The 25,167-nt window shown below is 42.9% G+C and overlaps 1 protein-coding gene across 1 annotated transcript in view; it reads left to right on the top strand.

Moving 5' to 3' along the window:
* The first annotated feature begins 14,301 nt into the window (after positions 1 to 14,301).
* Positions 14,302 to 25,167, top strand: part of LOC145406155 (uncharacterized) — a 33,224-nt gene continuing 22,358 nt past the window's right edge. The window contains exons 1-5 of the mRNA XM_080277355.1: positions 14,302 to 14,434; positions 15,225 to 15,371; positions 15,972 to 16,022; positions 17,294 to 17,434; positions 22,909 to 22,945. Coding sequence (XP_080133481.1) covers positions 14,302 to 14,434; positions 15,225 to 15,371; positions 15,972 to 16,022; positions 17,294 to 17,434; positions 22,909 to 22,945 — 509 coding nt within the window. The remainder of the gene's footprint in view (positions 14,435 to 15,224; positions 15,372 to 15,971; positions 16,023 to 17,293; positions 17,435 to 22,908; positions 22,946 to 25,167) is intronic.

Below are 25,167 nucleotides of genomic sequence, written 5' to 3'. Positions count from 1 at the left end.
TTGGACTGATTTCATACTGGGGAAATAATATGCCTTATGGGGAAAATTATTAAGATCAGACAAAACTAATTTAAGTCACATAAATCTCTAGAATGTTGTAAACAATCGTATGCACACACACAAAATTGCAGTTTGTTTTGATGATTAAGGGAAGGTAACACACACACACACACACACACACAGGCTCAACCCCCTCCACTCTCTGTACTACTGTAAGTTTTCTGTGCCAAACTAATCTCTTCTTTTGCTGAATATTTTGAGTGTGCTGTAACAGAGGCGACAACTACTGAAGAAATGTGTGTTGTGTGCGAGGCCCCTGTTCTGTTATTATTAATCATTGAACATTCAGCCTTGTGGAGAGAATGGAGAATGAGAGACTGACTTGAAGAGTGGATGTGAGTGAGGTGGAGAGGGGGAGAGTAGAGGGAGACCAAGGATGAAAGGAGGGATTGAGTGGAGAGATATATAAGGGAGTGGACATGGGAGTTGGAGGGAGGACAGCCAAATGGTTGAGGGCGGAGCAGTATGAAGGTTGTTTGTGGCCACCTTTATGGGACTAAGGCTTTTGTCAATAAATTGAAATGTTTAAAAGACTTTAGACAGAGTCATACAGGGTGACCTCTGGGCTGAGGGGCTAAATAGAGAAGCTGCTAGAGACTGAACATCGCGGTGAGCCACTGTTAGGTGACCAACACATGCAAGCATGTTGGAGACTATTTAAACACACAAACAAACAAACTTTTCCTCATTGTTGTTGCTGTTGAGTAGTCCTGGTCTGCCTTGCTGAGCAGACCCAACAACAGGCCAGCAACCACCCCTGCAGGGCCAGCCTGTGTGGTGAACCGATGTGCCATTGGTGGACAGCATCACCACATTGAAGCACAGAGAAGGGTGTGGAGGTTTGGTTCCTGGATGGATGCCACATTTGAGTCACTCCCAGTTAACCCTCTCATTACTGGACGACGCTGGCTGCATCCAACCACGGGCAAGTAGGCCTACTGAGGATGTGGGCTGGCTCGGCATTGGCCGAGTGCTGGGAGAACCCCCCCTTGTTTCCGCGCTCGCGGTACTTCGTAAACATTTTATCCTCGCACCCTTAGTTTTGCTTTTGTCTCCATGATTTTTTATTCTTCACTGTCTCGAATAGCTGTACTTGCTAAAAGGTTTGGCGAATATAAATTATGCGCTAATTTACGATGTTTTTTCTTTCCTTCGTGATTTTGTTCAACACAGCTCGCGTTGTCCAGTAACGAGCAGATGAGATTAGGTTCGATGCAGCCTTCATCATCCAGTAACGAGCGGGTGACTTTTGCACTGCTACCCTAAGTATCGAAAGAGTTAAAAGGGGGCACCATAGTAGACTCCACATCACCCAGTTATTTGGTTATATGGTTACCACCCAGTGTAGTAAATGGTTTCCTGGGTTATAGGAAACCACTTGGCTTGTCATTCAGTGTAGAGTCACCCATAGGCAGGAGGAAGAGGAAAGAATGAAGGAATGAAAGACAGACGAGGGAGGGTAAAGTCACCCATAGGCAGAAGGAAGAGGAAAGAATGAAGGAAAGACAGAAGAGGGAGTGTAAAGTCACCCACAGGCAGAAGGAAGAGGAAAGAATGAAGGAAAGAAAGACAGAAGAGGGAGTGTAAAGTCACCCACAGGCAGAAGGAAGAGGAAAGAATGAAGGAAAGAAAGACAGAAGAGGGAGTGTAAAGTCACCCACAGGCAGAAGGAAGAGGAAAGAATAAAGGAAAGAAAGACAGAAGAGGGAGTGTAAAGTCACCCACAGGCAGAAGGAAGAGGAAAGAGTAAAGCAAATAATGTTTGTTGAATGGGGTGCAGTGGGTGGCAATACATGTGTTTCCTACTCTTTTTTTTTCTCCAGCCTGGCCTGAAATTGCCCTCTCTCCATCATGATTGCTGAGTTGTAGTAACACATTATAGTAATACTGTACTAGTCGTGAAGAAATGCTATGACAAGGATGTGAAATCAGCTGCAAAAGGGTGAAATTATGGGCCAGGTTAGCATAAAATGGCTGTTGTTTACATTTTTGGGAGTAGACTATGCTGCTGTACTCATTTATTTTCATGTGCCTGAAATCCCACTTCATGTAGGGCACTCTCGGATGTAATGGACTATAGGCCTTACTGCAGATGGCTATTCCACAATTAGCCTGTTATAGTGAGGGTCTGCTGTTATTACTACTACTACTACTACTACCACTACCACCACCACCACTGCTACAGCTGCTGCTACTAGTACTACTACAACTACTACTACTACTGCTACTGTATGACTACTGCTAGTATACTACTACTAATAATAATAATAATAATATACTCCTAGTATATTTTTTCTACTATTACTACTACTACTACTAATTTACTACTACCACTACTAATTTACTACTACCACTACTAATATACTACTGCCATACTGCTACTATTACCAATATACTACTACTACTAGTGTCTATCTATCTATCTATCTATCTATAACCCGACGCCCTAATCCCGCAAAGGGTGGCCGCAGACAAAACGCCTCCAAGTCACTCTGTCACCCACCATTTCTACTCTCAGAATGTCCTTTGTCCGTTCCTTAGTCGTCAACGTATGGTCCGTCCGGGTCCGAGGCGCTTTATTTGCTTTTTTAGTTAGTTCTTTTTACGGGGTGGGGCACTAACCCACCACCAACCCTTTTAGTCGCCTCGTACGACAAGCAGGGATACTGGGGGAGTATTCTTGAAACCCCCCTACCCCCAGGGGTAGTGTACTACTAATATATTACTACTACTACTTATATACGACTATCATACTACTACCACCACTGATATACTACCACTACTATTATACTACTACTACAACTACTACAATGGTGTAGTGTGTTAAGGCCACACAGTTGGATGTGAGCCATAAGGAGTGGCATCCAAGGGGTGGCTGGGGTTTATCACTCACATAACTGAGTGCATCTTGAGGTGGGTTCTTTTATTAATTTTTCCATGGAGGGAACAATCTTACATGCTTTAGCCTTTGGTACCTTCATTCTGAGATTAATATATATATATATATATATATATATATATATATATATATATATATATATATATATATATATATATATAATATAATATATATATATATATATATATATATATATATATATATATATATATATATATATATATATATATATATATATATATATATATATATATATATATATATATATATATATATATATATATATATATAATATATATATAATATATATATATATATATATATATATATATATATATATATATATATATATATATATATATATATTTATATATATATATATATATATATATATATAATATATATATATATATATATATATATATATATATATATATATACTGTATATACATACTCACAGTAATATCTCAATATACGATACCCCTAGTAATATATATATATATATATACATATATATATATATATATATATATATATATATATATATATATATATATATATATATATATATAATATATTTTATATATATATATATATATATATATATATATATATATATATATATATATATAATATATATATATATATATATATATATATATATACTGTATATACATACTCACAGTAATACCTCAATATACGATACCCTTATACGTGATACCCCAGATTAACGATAGGGGAAGAAATACCACCATACCCTGCCTAATGATGGCCAAACCCCAGTTTAACGATGGGTTTTGATTTCATTTTACCGATTTTGATGATATTTTAGACTAAACTTGTTTAGCTTGATTTATAAACTGTTTTTAGACTTATACAAGTGCTCATGGGCCCCTCGGGCCCCCCGCACTTGCTCCTGCGGAGGGCACTCGCATTTATGTGCTGTTCTAGTGTAATGTTGTCACTTGGATTTTTTGCAGCTAACTAATTGATTGTGTTATTTGCAGCTTTGGGAATGGAACCCAAGTTGTCTGAACACAAGTCCGAAATACACACACAGACACACGGCTACTGCTATAGAATATTTTAGTTATACCTATGGGCAAAAAATTCTACGGAAATCCTATGCCGGGCACCAGGAGTGGCATTTTTTGGTCAAAATGTGATTGCTCATTAAATTTAGATAAAGTTTTTCAATCGTGATAGGACCAAGTTTTTTCACATCAGCGAAATTTTTTGCAATCTTTGTGCCAACTGTGGTGCGATTTGAATGTGTAGTTTCGGCTGCCCAAAATACACACACACACACACACACACACACACATGGCTACTGCTTTAGTATATTAGATTAATATGTTTTAGGCATAGGTGGGGTGAACATTGTCAATACAGTTTACTAAGCTTGATTTTTTTTCCAGACTTATATTTGACGATTTTCAGATTTTTTTTATTTGTTGGTTTTAGTGAGTTGTTCACAAGCGTTAGGCTTAGGTTAGCTTCCTTGACAGCTGTTAGGTCATTTAGATTGGCTTTAAACTTGTTTTTGAGCTCATCTGGGTGGGTTTGGGGCTTGGTTGGGGGGAAACCCAAGGCTGGTAAACGCTCCACGTTACACATTAAAAGTACCCCGATATACGATACCCCGCCTAAGGATGGGCTTTTACCCGACCAATTACATCGTTATCCCGGGGTATGCCTGTATATCATTTAGTAGCCAGTTGTAGTCAGCTTGGAGAGATGATTTGACTAGTAATCAAGGAGACTCACTGAATTTCATGGAACCAAGATGTGGTGTTCAAGCAATGGGAGTGTCCCAGGTCCATTAGATGAAAACAGATGGACTTGCTTCACACTCACCTTCACTGCCAGGACAGCGTAACCAGTCCCTGGAACCCAGTGGCCCTGGTGGCATAAAAATGATTGCTTGATAGACACACTTGCACTTGTGGTTGCATAATCTCAGTCTGTCGGGCCAGGTTGACCCGTCAGCCACAGATAAACAACTGTTTATGTGAGGTCATCCTACAGGTACAGTACTGTATAGTACATGTACCATGTAGGGATCTGGCACCCCATTGTGGTAAACAGTGTGTCACCAGGGTTGGATCAGGGGCCTTCCCACAGCAAGGTGCAGGGAAATATAATCAGGTTTGGCATCCAGGTGGATGCCACAGCTGCTTTGCTCCACCCAACATGCACCGTGCCACCACATGTAAGCTTCTCGTCAATGTCACCGACTGCTGTGACGGAGTAGAGGGTGTGGGTTTGTTGGAGGGGCTGAAGTGAGGGACATCGTTGTGTCCGTGTGTCATAATGATGTCCCTCACCAACACACCACACTCTCCTCAACCCACCCATGCTGTCAGCTTGTAGCTTAGCGTATTGGGTTGCTGGTGTAGTGGATGAAACACACTTAACCCATTTATTTAATGGGCTGCTTGTGGTCAGGTGGTTGGAATACGTCAGACCCATATAGTAAATCCTTTTGCTGCTAACCTTATTGATCAATGATCTTGGTTCAGCAGTAGGCAACTACTGTACTATCCTCATCGATCAGTGATTGAGTCAGGTCAATAATAATGTTTTTTACCTTCCACAGAGGACATAATTTAAGGGTTAATTGGTTGCCTGTGGTCTAGTGGTTGGAATGTATTGGTTGGAGTGGTGGCCTTTCACCGGCCTTCTTGTCAGGTGATGCCTGAAGGTATTTTGTTCATATATTGCCGCACAGCACAGGGGAGTTTGATCATCTTGTTAAGTATACTGTTTGATCCTTAAGTGGTGGCCAGAGGTTTTTCCCTCATATAATGCCATTGAAGGAAGTTGTCTGATGGTCTGTCTTTAAGTGCACTACTGTATTGATCCTTAAGTGGTACAGTGATAGCCTGATTAACTGTGCTGTGTTGTGTGAAGGGGTGACCAAATAGTCTGAAATCACGATTAATCCTTTGGAAATAACACATAAGTACTGTTGGATTGATTTATTAACTCCTCAGTGGCTGTGGGTTCAGAAATTGGCGTGCTTCCTTGGCCGGCCCCGGGACCATTTTTTCAGAGTTTTAAAGTCAAACTCTTTTTCTTACAGATGTGAAGAGAATCATTCCAAAACCCATTCTGTGATTCAGTATGATTTGCGGAAGAATTAATAAAAGTTCTGTACTGCTCACGTCCCATAAACGTAAATGTATGGGCAAAAACATCTGAGATGAAGTGATCACCTGATTGCTTGAGATGGTAGAGAAAGGTCATGTAAACATATCACTGACCTTTGTTCCCTTCTCATAATCATTCACAATTTTTTATAACTCGTTCTAACTTGACGTCACCGGCACTGGTATGGTAAAGTGTCGTTAAGTGCCTTCAGTTATTGAGGGGTTAATGGAATACATTATTGTTTGTATTGGTACTCTTTCACACATACACACAAGAATGAACAAGAAAATGAGCATACAAGAGCATCTCTCTGAAGGTAGCTTCCTTTCCATATCAGTTGCCTCACCAAACTCCATCCCACCACCCTTATGAACGGGTCATGAGCGAGAGGCATGGGTTTGGGGGTAGACTCACTCCCACTTACCCGTGGCTTGCTCACTGTTTAAACTGGAGCTATTGTACGGATATTTTTATGTATTACTGCACCACTGCATCATTTGGTCACGGCCTGGATGTGCTGAAAACTGGATGTTCCGAGAATGGATAATCGAGCCTTCACTTTGTTTTGTTCTTATAATGCTGCACAGGAGGCCTGCCTGGTTGTCTGTCTTTCATGTGTACTATAAAATCTCCAAGTGGTGATGGAGGTTTTGAACATGATCATAATTATATTGCCACTTGTCATGTCATGGAGTTGTCTGGTCATGTATGTTTAAGTGTGCAGCACATCCTTGTTGTATGATCGTTTGGTATACGATCATTCGCTTTTATGATCAGTAAGAATTTAGGGCATTTTTCATGTTATACTTGTGGTTTGCTCATGCAATCACTGTCGTGCCATATATGTTGTCAAATGATCGTTTTCTTGCATATACGATCTCTACAACGCACTGTTTGTTGTACGATCAATTAAAAAAAACAAAATGCATCCCAGCCGTAAGAGGAGCGTGTGCTGTCCTGGATTCCACTAGTCTAGCCTCACACCCTTACACCTTGGAAGGGTTTAGCCTGGCTGGCTGTACAGTTAAGTGTCACTTTTGCATTACTTACATACAATTAAATGTCGGTTTTTGCATCACTTATTAACTCCTATGTTATACCTTTTTCAGAACTTGGACAGAAGGAGGAGAAATTATGCCAGGGGTGAGTACAGTACAAATACATAAACCTTTCTTGTTGTTATTGGTTAACCCTGATCTTTCTGACTGAGCAGACCCCTCAACCACAGGTAAGCAACTGGTTCTGTGAGGTCATCCTACAGGTACAGTACAGCACCTACACTGTATAAGGATCCAGCACCCCCACATGGTAGACAGCATCTCACCAGCGTCCTCCCCACAATGAGGTGCAGAGAAACATAACAGGTTTGGCTCCTGAGTGGACGCTGCAGCTGCTTTGCTCTACCTTGGGTGCACAATGCCACCACTTGCAGGCTCCTTGTCAGCAGCAGAAGCTGGTGAGGGACGTCATCTAATAAATAAATCTAATTTCCATGTGGTGTAGTGGTAAGGACGCTCCAGTCAGGGTGACGGCCCTGCATAGATTTGATCGCCAAGAGGTAAGTATCATTTCTGCGGTCATGCAGTATTGCAAAACACCATCCCATCAAAATTTCCTTTTTCCCCTGAGTTGCTTCTTTTTGGAATTCTGTCTGTCTCTGTCCATTGCCAGACACCTGAATCCCATAAGTGGTGGCCATAAACAAATCTCCTCCACATCGCCATGTCCTTTGCCATTTGGCTGCCCTTTCTCCAGCTCACATCCCCTTCTCCACTCCATCCCTCCAACTCATCTTTGGTCTCCCCCTCGTCCTCTCCCCCTCCACCTTACTCACATACGTTCTTCTAGTCAGTCTCTCATTCACCATCCTCTCCATATGGCCGAACCATCTCAGGGTATTTCTCTTAACACTTTCAACATCCACATCAGCACCACAAATCTCCTTTACTTCCTTTTTTGTCTGTCTGTCTCTCCATGTAACTCCACATCCATCACATCCACATCAACATCGCAATGCTCCTTTACATCTTCCTTTGTTTATATGTAATTCCACATGCATTTCTCAGTTAACTCATTATTACTGCTCTCATTCTTGACTTGTGTCCTTCCAGCAGGGTCCAGGCTTCAGTTCCCTACATCAGTGTGTGGATCACAGTACTGTCATGCAGCCTCTTTTTTACTTCCATGCTTCTCCAGATTAGTTCCCCCTCAAATTTATACCACAGCAGTTCAAGTCAGTGTGTTATAGATTTTTTTTTCTTTTCTAATGACTCGGTGGGTTAGAGCGCTCCACTCTGGCTGAAGGGTTGGAGGATCGAGTCCACCCAAGGGTCATTGGTAGACAGGAAGGGCATCCAGTCAGAAAGTGCTACTTGCTCCAAACCTAAGTCCTCCACCCAGGGGCCTTGGCCTTTATCGAATCAAGGGGACATGGCGTTAAACTCCCCCCCACCCCCACCCCCACAAAAAAAAAAAAAAAATGGAGGACACCTGTCGTCTGATGTATTGATTTTTATTTTCTGTATTTTTTTTGTTTTTCCTCCTTTGTTCATATTCTGCAAAAAATAATTACTTTATATCAAATGCAGCCATCAGGGCAACAACAACAGCAACAATGCCTGGCCTGCCTTGGGCCCATACACTCAAATGGGGTAAAATCACTCTCCATTCAGGACAGGAGTGGTTGTGTTGGTGCAGGGGTTGTGTTGGGCAGGGGTTGTGTTGGTGCAGGTGTTGTGTTGGTGCCGGCGTTGTGTTGGTGCCGGCGTTGTGTTGGTGCAGGGGTTGTGTTGGTGCAGGGGTTGTGTTGGGCAGGGGTTGTGTTGGGCAGGGGTTGTGTTGGTGCAGGGGTTGTGTTGGTGCAGGGGTTGTGTTGGTGCAGGGGTTGTGTTGGTGCAGGGGTTGTGTTGGGCAGGGGTTGTGTTGGGCAGGGGTTGTGTTGGTGCAGGGGTTGTGTTGGTGCAGGGGTTGTTAACCAGTGGTACACAGAAGCATGGAAAGGGATCATAATATTAAAGCCCTACTGTTTGTTTCTCTAAGGCCTTATAACAGAGTTTGTCATCCTGCACTGACAGCCGTCCTTGCCATTCCTCAATATACCTACGTGAATCTGGGTTCTCCACACTTGCCAGTAAAGGTTTAACTCTGATCTAAGTTTGATATTGAACCTGGCCTTCACTCTGCCTCCCTAACCACTCTGCCAAATATACAAACTATGGTAACAGAAACTGTCAGACTTCTCATTAACTGTAATTGTTCATCCTTGCACCTTCCTTCCTCACAGTTTCTTCCCTCCACCCTCCTCTCTGTTCCACCTTACTTACCTCTCCTCTCATCCGCCTTCTCTCTTTTCTCATCTCCCTTCACACTGTACTAACTTTTCCCTCTTTCATAATAGTCAGTTTTTTGTGTGTACAGTATGTATGTGTGTGTGTTTTTTTTCCCTTTTCTTCTTTTCCCATTTTTTGAGAATACGAATGTGGTTACTAATGGAGATAACTGTTATTGTAATTCAGATTTGTATTATGAGCAGTATAAGCACTGATAAAGACATGGCCTTAGAAATTCACACTGCTCAGTACTGCCTTGTGGTACCAAGGATTTCCGTTCATTGTTTGTTCAAATGATGGGTGACAGAGCGACTTGGAGGCATTTTGTCTGCTGCCACCCTTTGCAGGATTAGGGCGTTGGGCTGTAGATAGATAGATAGCTCGTTCATGAATGTGATTTAAAATTGATAAAATAAGACTTACAGTAGAGCATGTAATGAAATACTTGGGGTTAGTCCAAGCATTATTTTGCTATTTGAAGTCTGATTTGCAGAGACTTTTATGCGATAAATTGTCTTGAAAGGAAGAATATGATATTTAAGGTGGCAAATCAGATGAAGAGGGAAAATAGGGATATCATAGGTGTGCAGTGTATGAAGAATGATGAAGGAAGGGTTTTGGTGAACTGTGGAGATAATAAAGATGCATGGAGAGAGCATTATAAATGACTGCTGAATGAGGAGTTTGATTGGGACAGGGAAGGTTTGTAGTCAGCAGATCCAGTGTTTGACCCGAGGCCTTTGACTGACGCTGCTACTGTGAGCAGGGCAGTAAGCAGGATGCAGGTGGGGAGGGCAGCAGGTGTGTCTGGGTTGACTGCTGAAATGGTGAAGGCCTCAGGAGATATAGGAGTGAGGTTAGTCACTGACCTGATAAACACAGTTATATATGAGTGTGTTGTCCCAGATGATTGGCTGACGAGTGTAATTGTAAATGTGTACAAGGGGAAGATTGATGCCCTGGAAGGAGGAAACTATAGAGACATTAGAACTTTTAGACCGGATAATGAAGGCAATGGAGAGAGCTTTAGAAGGTATTAATATAGGAGCAAATATTGATGAGATACATGGTTTATGCCAGGCCAAGGGACCACTGATGTAATATTCATTGTTTGACAAGTTCAGGAAAATTTATAGGAAAGAAAAGGGAATTATACTTTGTTTTTGTTGATTTGGGGAAAGTCTTTGACAGTCCCTAGGGAGGTGGTGATGTGGCAATGAGAAAGCTTGGGATGGAGGAGTGGCTGGTTAGGGTGGTTATGGCTATATATGTGGGTGCTCACACCCAGGTAAGAGTGAATGGAGATTTGAGTGATGAGTTTTCCGTGAATGTTGGTGTGCATCAGGGGTCAGTTTTGAGCCCCTTGTTGTTTATCATGGTACCTGAAGCCCTCTCACATGACTTCAGAAATGGAGTCCTGTGGGAGATGTTGTACTAGGTGCTACCCAAAAGTTCCAGTAATCTGAACAGAGGGAGCCAACTGTGTGCAGTTTTGCCTTTTGCCACTAGGAGAAGTCAGCAGCACCCCTTGTGCTCGGATGTGGCCCAACTTGGACAAGTAGTAATGGTGTGCTCGAACTGCAAAATGTACTGTAACGACAGGAATGTAGGTTTTCATCTCACAGAGATAATGAAAACCACTACAACCGAGTGCGTAATAACCAGAGCATTGCATAAGATGGAGCCGTAGCTGCCACACATATACAGTACAGAAATTGCTGTACATCACCAGTGTGTGGTTAGATTGAACATTTATGTGCAGTAACAGTGAAAATATACATTACCTGTGTAATGGTAATATTACTGAGTGGTCCACATATAAAGCATGTTTCTCTAATGACATGTAGGTGGCTCTTATGGAGGAGCATGGCTTGTTTTGACTAAATTTAAATCAGTGTAAAATCACACATCCTTTCAGATAATAGTTTATTGTACTTCACTTACTATCTGTCTGTGTCTGTCAATCTGCCTCTGTTTATTAATCTGCCTGTCTCAGTGTGCATATCTACAGGGTTTGCCTAGAAAAGTAAATGAACTTATCAAAAAACAAATTTATTGCTTTACTTACAAGTTAGTCAGACTTGTCTCCTTCAAAATTTTCCCCTCCACTCTTCATGCAACATTCCCAACACTTTTTCCAATTCTGGAATACATTTTCAGGGATGGCACGCAGTTCTCATAGTGAATTTTCTTGTCCCTTCAATCGTCTGAGATTGGTGATCTTTCAGGGTGGATCTCAGCTTTGGGGGGGTGGGGGGAATAGTCTGCAGGGGCCAACCAGGAGAGCAGGGTGGCCGGGGGATAACTGTTGTCTCATGCTTCGCCAAAAAGTCATGGCTAAGGAGTGACACGATAGCAGGTGCATTGTGGTGGTGCAGCATCCAGGTTTTGTTTGTCCATGCCTCAGGCCTCTTGGCTTGCACTGCCTCCCTCAGACACTTCAGGACATCCAAGTAAAATTCCTTATTGACTGTCTGACCATGAGGAACAAACGTATGATGAATGATGCCCTTCTAATTGAAAAAAAGAAAAAAAAATGGTCAACATCACTTTATAATTTGAGCAGCTCTGAAATGCTTTTTTGTCTTTTGTTGATGTGGTGATGATATTCCAAGCCACTTTAATGACTGCCTTTTTGTTTCAACATCGCAGCCATACACCCACGTTTCATCACCTGTTATGACATTTTTCAGAAAGTTTTTATCAGCACTGAAACAGTCAAGCAGCTCCTGACTGACTGTGGCACGGTTCTTGTTTTGCTTATCTGTCAGCAGATGTGGCACAGATTTTGTGGCAACATGATGCATCCTCATTTTTTTTTATTAAAATCGTGTAGCATGATGTTTTACAGATGCATACTTCTTCAGAAGCCTTACGCACAGTCATGTGATGATTTTCACAGATCACAGCACACACTTTCTCACCATGGTTGTCATCTCTTGACATGGAAGGCCGTCCAGATTTTGGGGTTGTCTTGGGTGGATGTTCTTCATGATATGCAGAGCTTGAACCACTTGAGACATTGGTTACAGTTCAGACAGTGTTCTCCACAAGCCTGTTGCAACATCTGACGAGTCTTCATAAGAGTTTCTCCCAGTTTGAAACAGAATTCCATGTAGACACATTGCTCTTCAGGTTCCTTCATTGTTCAGCTTGCAACAAATGGCCAAGTGCAATAAACATATATTCAAGAGTGTATACATCAATGACTAAGTGACATGGTGTGATGTGGCCAGTGTTAAAGCAAAGCACACAGTCGTTGCTACACAGCACTGCCATCACAAGCACACTGTGTTGGCTGCTTGGTGTGTTATTTAAAAGGTTGATTTCACTTTGGACAGACCTTGTATCTGCCAGTCTTTCTATTGGTATATCCATTAATTTGTCTGTTAAACTCTGTCTATTTATCCTTTATTTATCTATCACTATCTGTATCTACTGTATCTATCTATATCTGTTTATCTTACCAGATGCCTTAATTCTGTAAGGGTTGGCCATAAATGAATTGCCTCCTTGTCACCCTTTCCCCTGCCAATAAGCTACCCTCTCTCCAGTGCACTACCCTCTTTCTCATATACCTCTCCACCCCGTCTCTCCTCATCCTCAGTCCCCCCTCCCCTCTCCATCTCACACTCTCCTAGTTAATCTGTCATCCTCTATCCTCTCCACACGGCCATGCCATCTCACACTGTTTATCCACTGTAGCCTTGATCATATTTTAATTATCGTACTGGTGATGGTGGAGGGGGGGCGCCCATCACCCACTCATGCAATGTAGTGTTGCCTCCAGGTGACTCTGCATGGTTTCTTGTAACCCAAGAAACCATTTTCAATGCTGGATGGTAACCCTATACCCACATGATGCCTGGTGGTTTAGTGGGTTGAGATGCTCCAACCATATTGAGGCTGGAAGGGTTTACATAAGAGGGATGGTTGGGGTCTATTGCTCACCTAATGCCATTCAGGGGCAGATGTGGCTGGTCACCCTCGCCTTAAATGTCGGGACTGAGTAGCCTAGCCCTGGACCCCTACACTCCTGTTTATATGGGAGAAAATGGGATTGGGTGTTGTTATTATTTGCCTCACTGTCTAAGTTTCTTGTTTTGTCCTGCAGTCATAGTGTGAAATGTACTCTCCACTCCATCCCTCCATCTCATCCTTGGCATACCCCTCCCCTCTCCACCACACTCACACTCTCCTAGTCAGTCTCGCATTCTCTATCTTCTCCACATGGTCAAGCCATCTTGAAGTGTATTTTCTGTAACCACCTGATTATATATTACTTTTTGTTTCCTTTATAAAGGCTCCAACGTGCATGCATGTGTTGGCCTTCTTCACCTAATGGCAGCCCTCCAAACTGCTCATCTCTAGCAGCCTCTCTGTTCAGTCCCTTATCCCGTAGGTCACACTCTGTGACCTTGTCCCGGATCTTTTTTTTTTGTCTGCCTCTTGCAACTCCACCCTCACTGTTCACACCTCTCACCCTCTGTATCCAGTTGTCATCCTTCATCCTCTCCACACACTCAAACTGTTTCACAATATATCTCCTGTACCCACTTTAACATACATTATTTATCTTACTGCACTGTAATTTTTCTTCCAGACCCATCACCAAGGCGTATGGATCATCGCCTGCGGAGTCCGTCGCCAAGGTATCGAAGCACACGCAGCCCATCTCCGAGGCACCGTGGCCGCCTCAGCCCCTTGCATCGCTCCCGTAGCCTGAGGAGCCCACTGCGCTCCCGTAGCCTGAGGAGCCCATTGCGCTCCCGTAGCCTGAGGAGCCCCTCACCGCCGCCTCGCAGAGTGCGCACCCCATCGCCACCACGTATTGGATCGTTTAAAGAGGAGAGACAGACCATGTCACCCCGGACCACTACAGAAGCTACAGTAATGATGCAGGATGGCTCAGGACCAAGTTTTGTGATGCCGGGGGCCTATCCACAAGGGCTGGCAGTATCGGCAGCCTTTCCAACTGCTGCCTATCCGTCAGGTGAGTAAGAAATATCCCTCATTGAACTATTTCACTTCTTTGCTTTTTTTGCTCAAACTTTGCCTAAAATTGCAATCTGTTTATTTTCAGTGCTAAGTTGTAACGAGATTAACATTAAAATATGGTACTAATCTCATAGAAGTGCTACAGAAGTGATGTTGCAAAGCCCATCCATCAGCTTCATATCCGTATGATAAGTTGTTTTTGAGTAACCCCAGTCTCTCTGGCTGAGCAGACCCATCAGTTGCAAACAAGCAGCCAACCCTACAGAGCCATCCAGTGCAGTAAACCTGTGGTCCTCTGCAGCGAAGAATACCTTACCACAGTGAGGTGCAGGGATGAGTGTGGAGGTTTGGTTCCTGGATGGACACTGCATATGTGTTACCACCCAGTTAACAATGGCACCGTAGGAGGCTCCACATTACCCCATTATTTGGTTGTATGGTTACCACCCAGAGTTGAAATGGTTCCCTGGATTACAGGAAACTATCAGGCTTGTCACTCAGTGTATTCACTTAAGGAAGAAGTAGGTGCACTACAACAAGTGAGTGGATGATGGTCACCACTGCCTGCCGTAGGAACATTGGTGAAGGGACATGAGCCTGAGGAATACCACTACTGATATTTTTTTTTAAATTATCATCTGCCTGGCCAGACAGACCTGGGTTACTCTACTACTGCTGCCGCCTATCCTCTTGCTTATTTTCATGAGTGACATTGTGAAGTGTACATGTGTGTCCCTCCCCTCCTGCTCTGATGTTTCCACTGTTCACTCTTGTGCCTTTCCCAGCGTCCATCACAGCAGTGAGCGCCACAGTTGGCGGTCTTCCGGCACAGGCGCTGGCAGCCGTACCACAAGGCATTTATGCAGCACCGCCGGTGTTGGCGCCAGGGACATATCCACCTCCTGCAGTGCCAGGAGCTCCCTTCCCAGCTGGTAAGTCATTGGTAGCATCTGAGGGAACTGAGCCACTCTCACTGCTTCAGTTCGTACTAAGTCATGGCTGCATGAAATTCTATAAATTACAGATGAGGGGTGGGAATGAGTCTCTTTGGTTACTAGTTAAATCAACCCTCCAGTGTTGCTCCAATGCCCCATCAGCCAAGGTGAAAGGAGTTATGGATCTTTGTCTGGTTAGAGTAAATGTACTGTGGTGGGATTTCCCTTGGCTGAACAAAGTTAGTTACTGGTAGCCTGAGTTGTTGTTAAGTGACCCAGGTCTGTCTGGTTGAGCAGACCCATCAACCACAGGAAAGCAACCACCCCAGCAGGGCCATGCTGTGCAGTGAAGCGATATTCTCTTGTGGTGGACAGCATCGCACCATGGCAAGGTACAAGTAATAGTGTGGAGGTTTGGTTCCTGGATGGAAGACATGTTGTGTCTTTCATTCAAGGTAACCCTTGCTGAGCTGCAGACCTCACATGAGGCAATTCATTGTGTCGTTTATCATATCATTTATAAAGGCTTTAACATGCTTGCATGTGTCAGCCTTCAACACCTAATGGCAGCTCTCCACAGTGCTCAGTCTCTTTCAGCCTTTGTATTTGGTCACTTGTTCCAGAAGTCACACTCTGACCTCAGCTCAGGTGAGATGTTGACCTCCACAAAAAAATCAGTAGAAATAGAACAGTTCCTTCATGATCACAATATACGCACAGCACATTTACAAGAAACCAAACTGACACACACAACAGATCCCCTAAATCAGACACAACTCACACATTGGCTTTGACTGAACTGACAGCCAGGGAGGAGGCCTCATTACATACATTCACCTGTCAGCCCCCTACAGACACAACACAAATCAATCACTTTTCCAGGATGACACAACATTACAAATACAGTCACTCAGTGTATGGTTGGATGAGTCTCTGAGTGTCTGGTACCAAAATACAGTTGCTCAATGTCTGGTATGAGATTGTAGTGGCTCAGTGTGTGGTACAACACCCACAAAACCACCACAGAGGCTTCACCATTGCATCACAACTCAGCAGCATGTACACAGTCAACAACAGCTCACCATACACCCTCATCACACACCAGGCAAATCACACCACCTCCCCCCCAGACATCACATTCTGTTTGCACTCACTACACATCATCTCCCCATCATCATCACACATCATCTACCCATGAGTATCACACATCATCTCCCCATCATTACCACACATCATCTCCCCATCATTACATCATCTCCCCATCATTACCACACATCATCTCCCCATCATTACCACACATCATCTCCCCATCATTACCACACATCATCTCCCCATCATTACCACACATCATCTCCCCATCATTATCATGCATCATCTCCCCATCATTACCACACATCATCTCCCCATCTTTACTACACATCATCTCCCCATCATTACCACACATCATCTCCTGACTCCACCAGATAAGTCAAGAAGACACTCCACACATAGCTTCATACACACCTACCCAACAGTGTCAGTCCAGTGACTGTCAGATTAAAAAGAAGTGCCAGACCCGTGTCATACACATCTCTGCACAAAATTAGTTCAGCCAGCTTGATCAGATTGCACTTCCCTAACCTTGTTAGCTCTTATACATCACTTTATCACACAGTTATTTACCATATCTCTCTACATTCATCTTGGCATACCATCCATCCATCCAACCTTCCATCTCTCTATGCATCTTTATCACTTGTCAGTTCCCTTGCATCATTAGCTGCTATACCTTTCTCACACACACACCTTGCCATATCTGTCCACATTCATCCAGGCAACCCATCCATCCATGTACATTGATTGTCAGTTCTGTAGCCTCGTTAGTTCATGATTATCTCACTATTAACTTTGGGACCATTTCCTCCGACCTTCCCTCACAGCAGTACCGGTAAGCGCTGCGGTTGGTGGTGTTCCGGCACCACCGCTGGCTGCCGTACCACAAGGCATGTTTGCAGCACCACCAGTACTGCCACCTGGGGCATTTCCACAGCCACCAATACCAGTACCTCCATTCCCACCAAGTAAGTTGTATTATTATTATTTTTTTTTAAATAATAGAATAGAGGAAGGAAAACAAATTTAAAAAAAAATAATCCATACACCAGATTACTGGCATCCTCCATTCATAAAATATCTGTAACAGTTGGACTGATATATTGTGTTTACCCTAACTTAGCCAAAAATTGCCATCTCTCCATCTTGAAAGCCGAGTTGTGGTAATAAATTAGCACTAGAATGTGACGTTGATCATGAAGATGAGATGTGGAAAAGATATAGAGCCATAGTATTGTCTTACTGTACCACTGACCAACATGAAATAATTTGCGATAGGACAAGAATGCTGAGTTGTAATATATAATAGATTAATACTAGTATATGATGATAGTCATGAAGAAATGTTGAAAGGGTGTAGAGCAATAGCACAGTTTTTTTTTTTTCCACTAAACTACATGAAATAATTTGCAAAAGATTGAGAATATCTAAGCTGTAATAGATTAACACTAGAATATGATGCTAATCGTTAAGAAGTGCTGTGGAAAGGATGTATGATGGTATTGTCATATTGTACCACTGAGTGATATAAAATAAGCTGCAAAAAGATGAAAAGCTTGGCCAATTAGTGCACTGTTGTTGCTGATGTTTTTTTATTGTTGTTATACTACAGGAAAATTAATTATTTACTACGCTGAGTGGTAACCATATAACCAAATTATGGCGCCTGGTGGTTTAGTGGGTAATTAAGGTGCTCCAATCGTATTGAGCTGGTGAAGGTTTATATCCAAGGGGTGGTTGGGGTTTATTGCTCATGTAATGCCACTCAGGGATGAGTGAGGCTGGTCACTCTCATCTTAAATGTCAGGACCAACTTGCCTAGCCCAGGGCTCCTACGTTCCTCATGAGACAATGTAGGATTGGATGATGGATGGATGGATGTTATACTACCCCAGTCTGTCTGATTGAGCAGGTCCATCAACAGCAGGCAAGCAACCGCCCCTGCAGGACCATTCCATACAGTGAACCGATGTTCCCAATCGGCCGACCGCATCTTACCACAACAGGGCAAGGAGATTGATGTGGAGGTTTGGTTCCTGAGTGGACATTGCATTTCCATCTCTCCACCCAGTTAACAAGGACACCAAAGTAGGCTCCACATCACATCATTATTTGGTTATATGGTTACCACCCAGCATTGTATATGATTTCCTGGCTTACAGGAAACCATTAGGCTTGCCACTCAGTGTAGAGCCACGTCAAGTGGAAAGAAGAGCAATAAATAATGACAGGAAGGATGGAAGAAATAGGACAAGTGGAGGACAGACACACACAAAGACTGACAACTTGAAGGATGAAGTAGGCAGCACTACATCAAGTGAGTGGATCATGGATACCCCCACCTACGACAGCCAAGTGTGTGTAAAAAGAGTATATATAGGATTCCTCTTCTATCTACTGTATGTATATATCTGAAGCCAGATGTCATCTCCTATAAGGGGTGGTCATTTGTCTTTGAGTAAGTGGTTTTACGGGGAGGGGCACTAACCTTCCGCCAACCCACTTGTTGACACGTTTCGTTTCGTTTCGTTCCGTTTTTAAAAGCTCCAACATGCTTGCATGCGTCGGCCTTGGTCACCTAATGGCGGCTCTCCATGCTGCACGATCCATTGCAGCCTCCCTGTTCAGTCCCTTAACCCTGAGGTTGCACTTAATGACCTCGTCCCATGTCTTTCTCGGTCTACCCCTCATAACCCCACCCCCAATAATAACACTTCTTGCCTTCCTCACCCAATTATCATCCCCCATCCTCTCCACATGTCCAAACCATCTCAATCTACCTCTCCTCATCACAACACCAATACACTCCAGTCCCATCCTACCTCTCATCTCTTCCATCGTGAACCCAGCCCCCTCAGACCTTGGACACAGGGACGCACTACACATCCACCTAATCATTGTCATTTCTGTACGTCTGAGCTGGCGAATATCTTCCTCTTTCACTGCCCAGGTTTTACTACTATACAGCATTACACTCCTAACACATGCTGCATACAAAGACCCCTTAGCATGTAGGGAGACTCCTCTCAGTGTCAGGAGAGGCAAGAGCTCCCTGAACTTCTTCCAACCACTTCTCACCCTAGCCACAGAGCTAGCTCCAGCCCCACCTCCAGCACACAACATGTCTCCCAAATAACAAAACTCTTCCACACACTCAAGAGATTCACCAGCAAGTTCAATTCTTTCACATCTGACAATCTCCACCTGCTCTCCCCGACACACCGTACACATAAAATCAGCATTATCTCGCAGTCTACCTCTGATACCACTACATCTCTTATGCACCCATTTATCACACACACCGCACAAGATGGAATTACTTCCCACGTCCTTGTGGCAAACTGCACATGGCCACTCTCCCTCGTCTTTGACAGTACCACCACCAACCCTAGATATCATCACTTTTGTTTTATATGCATTTACCCTTAAACCCTTTTGCCCCATACCATCTCTCCACTTCCTAAGCCTTTCCTCCGCCTCCCTTTCGTTCTCTGCAATCAACACCAAATCATCAGCATACAACAACTCCCACAGGAGTCCATTTCTAAAGTCGCGTGAAAGGGCTTCAAGTACCATGATAAACAACATGGGTCTCAAAACTGACCCCCGATGCTCGCCAATATTCACGGAAAACCCATCACTCAAATCTCCATTCACTCTTACCTGGGTGTGAGTACCCACATACATAGCCATAACCACCCTAACCAGCCACTCCTCCAAGCCAAGCTTTCTCATTGCCCACTTCACCACCTCTCTTGGGACTCTGTCAAAGGCCTTTTCCAAATCAAGAAAAACAAAATAAAGATCCCTTCTCCTACCAATGTATTTTTCCTGAAGCTGTCGAACAATGAATATGGCATCAGTGGTCCCCCTACCTGGCATAAACCCAAACTGCATCCTTCTAAAACTCTCTCCATTACCTTCATTATCTGATCTAAAAGCTTTATATCTCTGTAATTTCCTCTTTCCAGGGCATCACCTTCCCTTTATACACATTTACAATTACACTCTTCAGCCAATCATCTGGGACAACACACTCATAAATAATCCTATTTATCAGGTCAGTGACTAACTTCACCCCTATATCGCCTGAGGCCTTCAAATTTCAGCAGTCAACCCAGACACACCTGCTGCCTTTCCCACCTGCATCCTGCCTATTGCCTCACTCTCAGTAGCAGCATCAGTCAAAGGCCAAGGGCCAGACACTGGATTTGCTGGCTCCAAACCTTCTCTGTCCCAGTCAGACTCCTCATTCAACAACCGGTTATAATGCTCTCTCCATGCATCTTTAATATCCTCGCTGTTCACCACTACCCTTCCTTCATCATTCTTCACACACTGCTCACCTATAATATCCCGATTATCCCTCTTCACCTGACCTACCACCCTAAATATCACATTTTTCCTTTCCCCATGATTTAAGTTATCAAGTAATAGTCTCTGTGACTCAGACTTTGCCCTGTATACCTCTCTTCTAGCCCTACGTTTGGCAGCCAAATATTCCTCTTTGCTACCACCCTTCTTCCATTCCCGGAAAAGCCTTCTTTTCTCCTTAATTGCAGCTTCTACACCCTCATCCCACCACCAAGTTACTTTATGTCTTGGTGGTCCTCTTGTCCAACCGCATGTTACATCAGTAACTCTCAAGAAATTGTTCTTGAGGGCTCTGTACTGTTCATTAACGCCTCTGTCTACAGCTCCCTGTTCAGCCACCACTCTCCTCAACTCGCTATAGAAGGCATCCCTTACTACTTGGTTTTTCAGCTTCCATATTTTCCTCCTAGGTACATAAGTCCTCTTTTTCATCACTTGTTCTTTAAGCACCATATCACAAATCAGTAGTTTGTGCTGCTGCACACACTCCTCACATCCTATAACTGTAACATCCCTCACTAACCTCCTATCGGCCCTCCTAACCAGAAAATAATCTATCTGACTGCTATTTCCCCCAGACTCATATGTAATTAACCTACTGTCTCGTTTTCTAAAATATGTGTTGCACACAATCATGTCCGTTGCCTCCCCAAACTCGAGTATCCTTTCCCCTTCTGCATTCCTTATACCATATGCACATCCCCCATGCACTCCTTCATAACCTTGTGCTGCTTCACCTACATGACCATTTAAGTCCCCTCCCAAAACCATTATCTCATCATCCCGCATACCACCCACTACATGTATTAAATCTTCCCAAAATCTATCTTTCTCTGCTTCATCCAATCCTTCCTGTGGAGCATATGCCGATATAATCGCAGCTATCTTTCTACCCAACAGAATTTTCACTACCAATATCCTATCGCTTACTCTCATAACATTCATAACATATTCCACCCATTTCTCCACAACCATCACGTAGGGAACATTTATGGGTTGGTTATATGGTTACCACCCAGCGTTGTAAATGGTTTCCTGGCTTACAGGAAACAATTAGGTTTGTCACTCAATGTAAAGCCACCTGAAAAGGAAAGAAGAGTAATAAAAAGTGATGGGAAAGATGAGAGAAATAGGACGAGAGGAGGACAGATACAGGAGAAAAATGATAAAGGTGAAGGAAGAAGTAGGCAGCACTACGTCATGTGAGTAGATGATGGTCGCCACCAGCTACCATTCTCTTCACTGAACAAAATCATTAGATGTTAGCTTAATTGTAATTTTTGGGTTTAAATACTCCCTTCATATAAACATGGCCTAAATTTTCATCTTTTGCAGCTTATAGTACATGGGAGAAAAAGACAGTACTATGGGTGTGCTTCCTCTCCATAGCACTTCTTCGTGACTAGTGCCTTTTTCTAGCATTACCGGTAATCTGTTGTTACTATTCAGCGTTCAGATGGAGAGGTGGCAGTTTCAGGCCGTTAAAATAAAGGTTAAGCTGCGGAATGTTTGCTGTAAAATGGGAGCATCTGTGCATCTGTGTCAGCAGACTTTTTTCTTTTCTTTTCCTTTTTTTTTTCTTTCCCTTTTTTTTTTTTCTTTCCCTTTCTTTTGCCAAGGAAGAAGGGACCAACGGCCAAACATGCAATAATTGTTCCCTTCAAGAAAAATAAACTTTAAAAAAATAGATTCAAATTCAAGATCCGTTCATTTGGAGATGCTAGGACATTGTGTTCAAAAGGTTGGAGGTCATAGGTAATGGGAAATACGGACAGAGGGAGACAATTTGCTGCTAGATGCATGCTACACACACGCTGTAATGGAGGAGGGATGCAGAGAGACAGGTTAGGAGAGAAGTGACCATTGAAGTAGTAACAGAAAAGAGATAAAGATCAATCAGTGAAGAGACAGAGGTTGGAGGGAGCCAGCAAGAGGAGGAAAGTTAATGAGACAAAAAAAACACTGACTCCACTTTGCTGAAAAGAGATAAAGATGCAACAGTGTGGTAGAGAGACAGAGGTGGAAGTGAGTCAGCCGTTATAACATTTTTCCTGGTATTTTTTTTCAGATCAGCTGATTGTAGGAAACCCGGCCAGTACAGCAAGGTTAGTGTTTATGTTTGTTTGATGCTAAGCCCCTTGTATCCAGTGATGCATTTTCTGTTTTGTTGATGCCTACTTCTAAAAACTAAATTCAGCTTCGGAGAGAGTGGAGGTGTTAGATGTTGCCTTCATTAATCCTTCCTGTATTGTAGAGTTCATTCAAGTTGAACACAGATGTCTGGAAATAGCAAACATAATGTAAAATCTAATATAAAATGTGCTTTGTTTTCTCGTGAAGAATTTCCCATATTGGGGTTGGCCATGGTTTAGCTGATTTCTTCTATGGGCTGGAAGCTAAACCAAGTGCTAGAACGAGCTAATTACATCCATAAACAGTAAAAGTCCTGTAATCCGAATGGCAGGGGGCCGAGGGTCTTTTGGACCACTAGTTTTTTCGAACTATTGGGAGAGACCTCCGAAAACATTAGAAATATGTACATGGTCATTAAATAAACACTTAAAATGATATGGGTTATTTTACTCACTGGAAATGCAAAGAACTGTACGTGAATAGTTGCAGGCAGGTACAGTTGGAGAAATTTCCATGTGGGACACTGTGTAGATGGCAGCAGCAGCGACAGACAGAAATGATCTGGTAACAGTGCTGGGGATGAAGCAGGGGGTGGGAGTTGCAGGGAAGGTGAGTGATGGGGAAGAGGAGGGGTGGTGGTGGGGGTAGGTGAGTGTTAGTTAGAGGTTAAGTAGCCATTAATTATGTCAACAAACTCTGCGTAGATAATCATTCCAATACGATTTTTCTGTTAATAATAAAAGCTGCTAATGATGGTTCAGTATTTGTTGGAATAAGTTCAGTACCTAAGCAAACAGGTATCGCCAATACGTAACCTAATCCTTCCCCTCCGTCATTCCGTCCCCTCATTGGAAAGCTTTCTATTGTTGACCGAGAACTTACAAATATTTAGAATTGATTTCAGCTGCTTCTCATGCAAGTTGCTTAACAAAGATACTGTAACTTTCATTGCAACTTGTATTGAATACCGAATCTAACATCCCGTAATAGTCCATTTTATAATTGTATAAGTCAACCACTGTTAAGACTGAACGCTGGCAGAATAAGGAAAATACATCCTTTAGACTGATGGCGTAATTTGTTATCCTTTCATCGTCGTATAGGCAGTTACCCTGTTTGCAGATGGAAGAGCCTGGCCTTCATACCTGACTACAAATTTAAGCATACTCCAGTCAACACTTTCTTAGGGCCAATCCCTCATATATTAATAGGCCTTTATAACTTTATGCTTATGTGCATACGTGCGTGGTTATACGAGTATACTAAACGTGCATAATCTCTCTCTCTCTGACACACGCAGTAGATTACCTTACATACAGTCACACTGGTAACCTTTTGGTCACGGATACGGTCAATTTTTCAGTTGTCATCTAAAGTGAATACGGACAATATCGCTATTAAAGATGGTGATATATTTGACAAAATACACGTGACACTCACACAGAATTACCAGCACTATGTAAGACTTGCATTGTTACAAATTGTGCATGCACCTAACGTTTTACGAAATTTTCATAATGTAATATCTACAAATGTGCTAGCAGTAGCGGTCGCCCTGTCCACACCATTATTCTAACCACACACACACACACACACACACACACACACACACACACACACAAAACTGGCGTAGTGGTAATGCTTTCGCCTGCCGTCTAGTAAAATGGGGGTTCGCGCCTGATCAGGTGCGAAAAGTTTCACGAACGAAGTGGGAGGTTAATGTACCTCTTCAGGAAGGGAATGTTTGTGTGCGGGTGTGAAGGTCACAACCTTGCCCTAGATCGGACTATATGAGCTCTCAGCTCTCTTCCTGGAGGGTAATGAGCTGACGACAACGCCAATAACGTTATCCTGACCGACCCGGTGAATTACACACACTCACCCAAACGCATTAAATTTTGGCAGGCAGTTCTCTCTGCCCACTCCTTCCACACACACTAAGAGATAATATCACATACTGTACTTATTGTCTTATACAACTAATAGTTGAGGAGAATATAGCTGAATAATAATTCTTTCTGGGAATTAGATTGAAGGAAGGACTCGTTTGTCCCATTACATTTAAACAAGAAGTGTTTCTCAACCCAACTTTTCTTTTCTACTGAGTTTATGATAAACTTCATGCATCATTCTAGTACGACGCATTCTAACGATTATCTGGGTAAACAAATAGTAACTGAACCAAGAGCAAAAA

The sequence above is a fragment of the Coenobita brevimanus genome, chromosome 8 (assembly GCF_032717465.1).
Source record: "Coenobita brevimanus isolate Jiangsu-jjx chromosome 8, ASM3271746v2, whole genome shotgun sequence".
NCBI classification, from domain to species: Eukaryota; Metazoa; Arthropoda; class Malacostraca; order Decapoda; family Coenobitidae; genus Coenobita; species Coenobita brevimanus.
The sequence above is the reverse complement of the archived record's forward strand: the minus strand, read 5'-3'. Positions and strand labels throughout refer to the sequence as shown.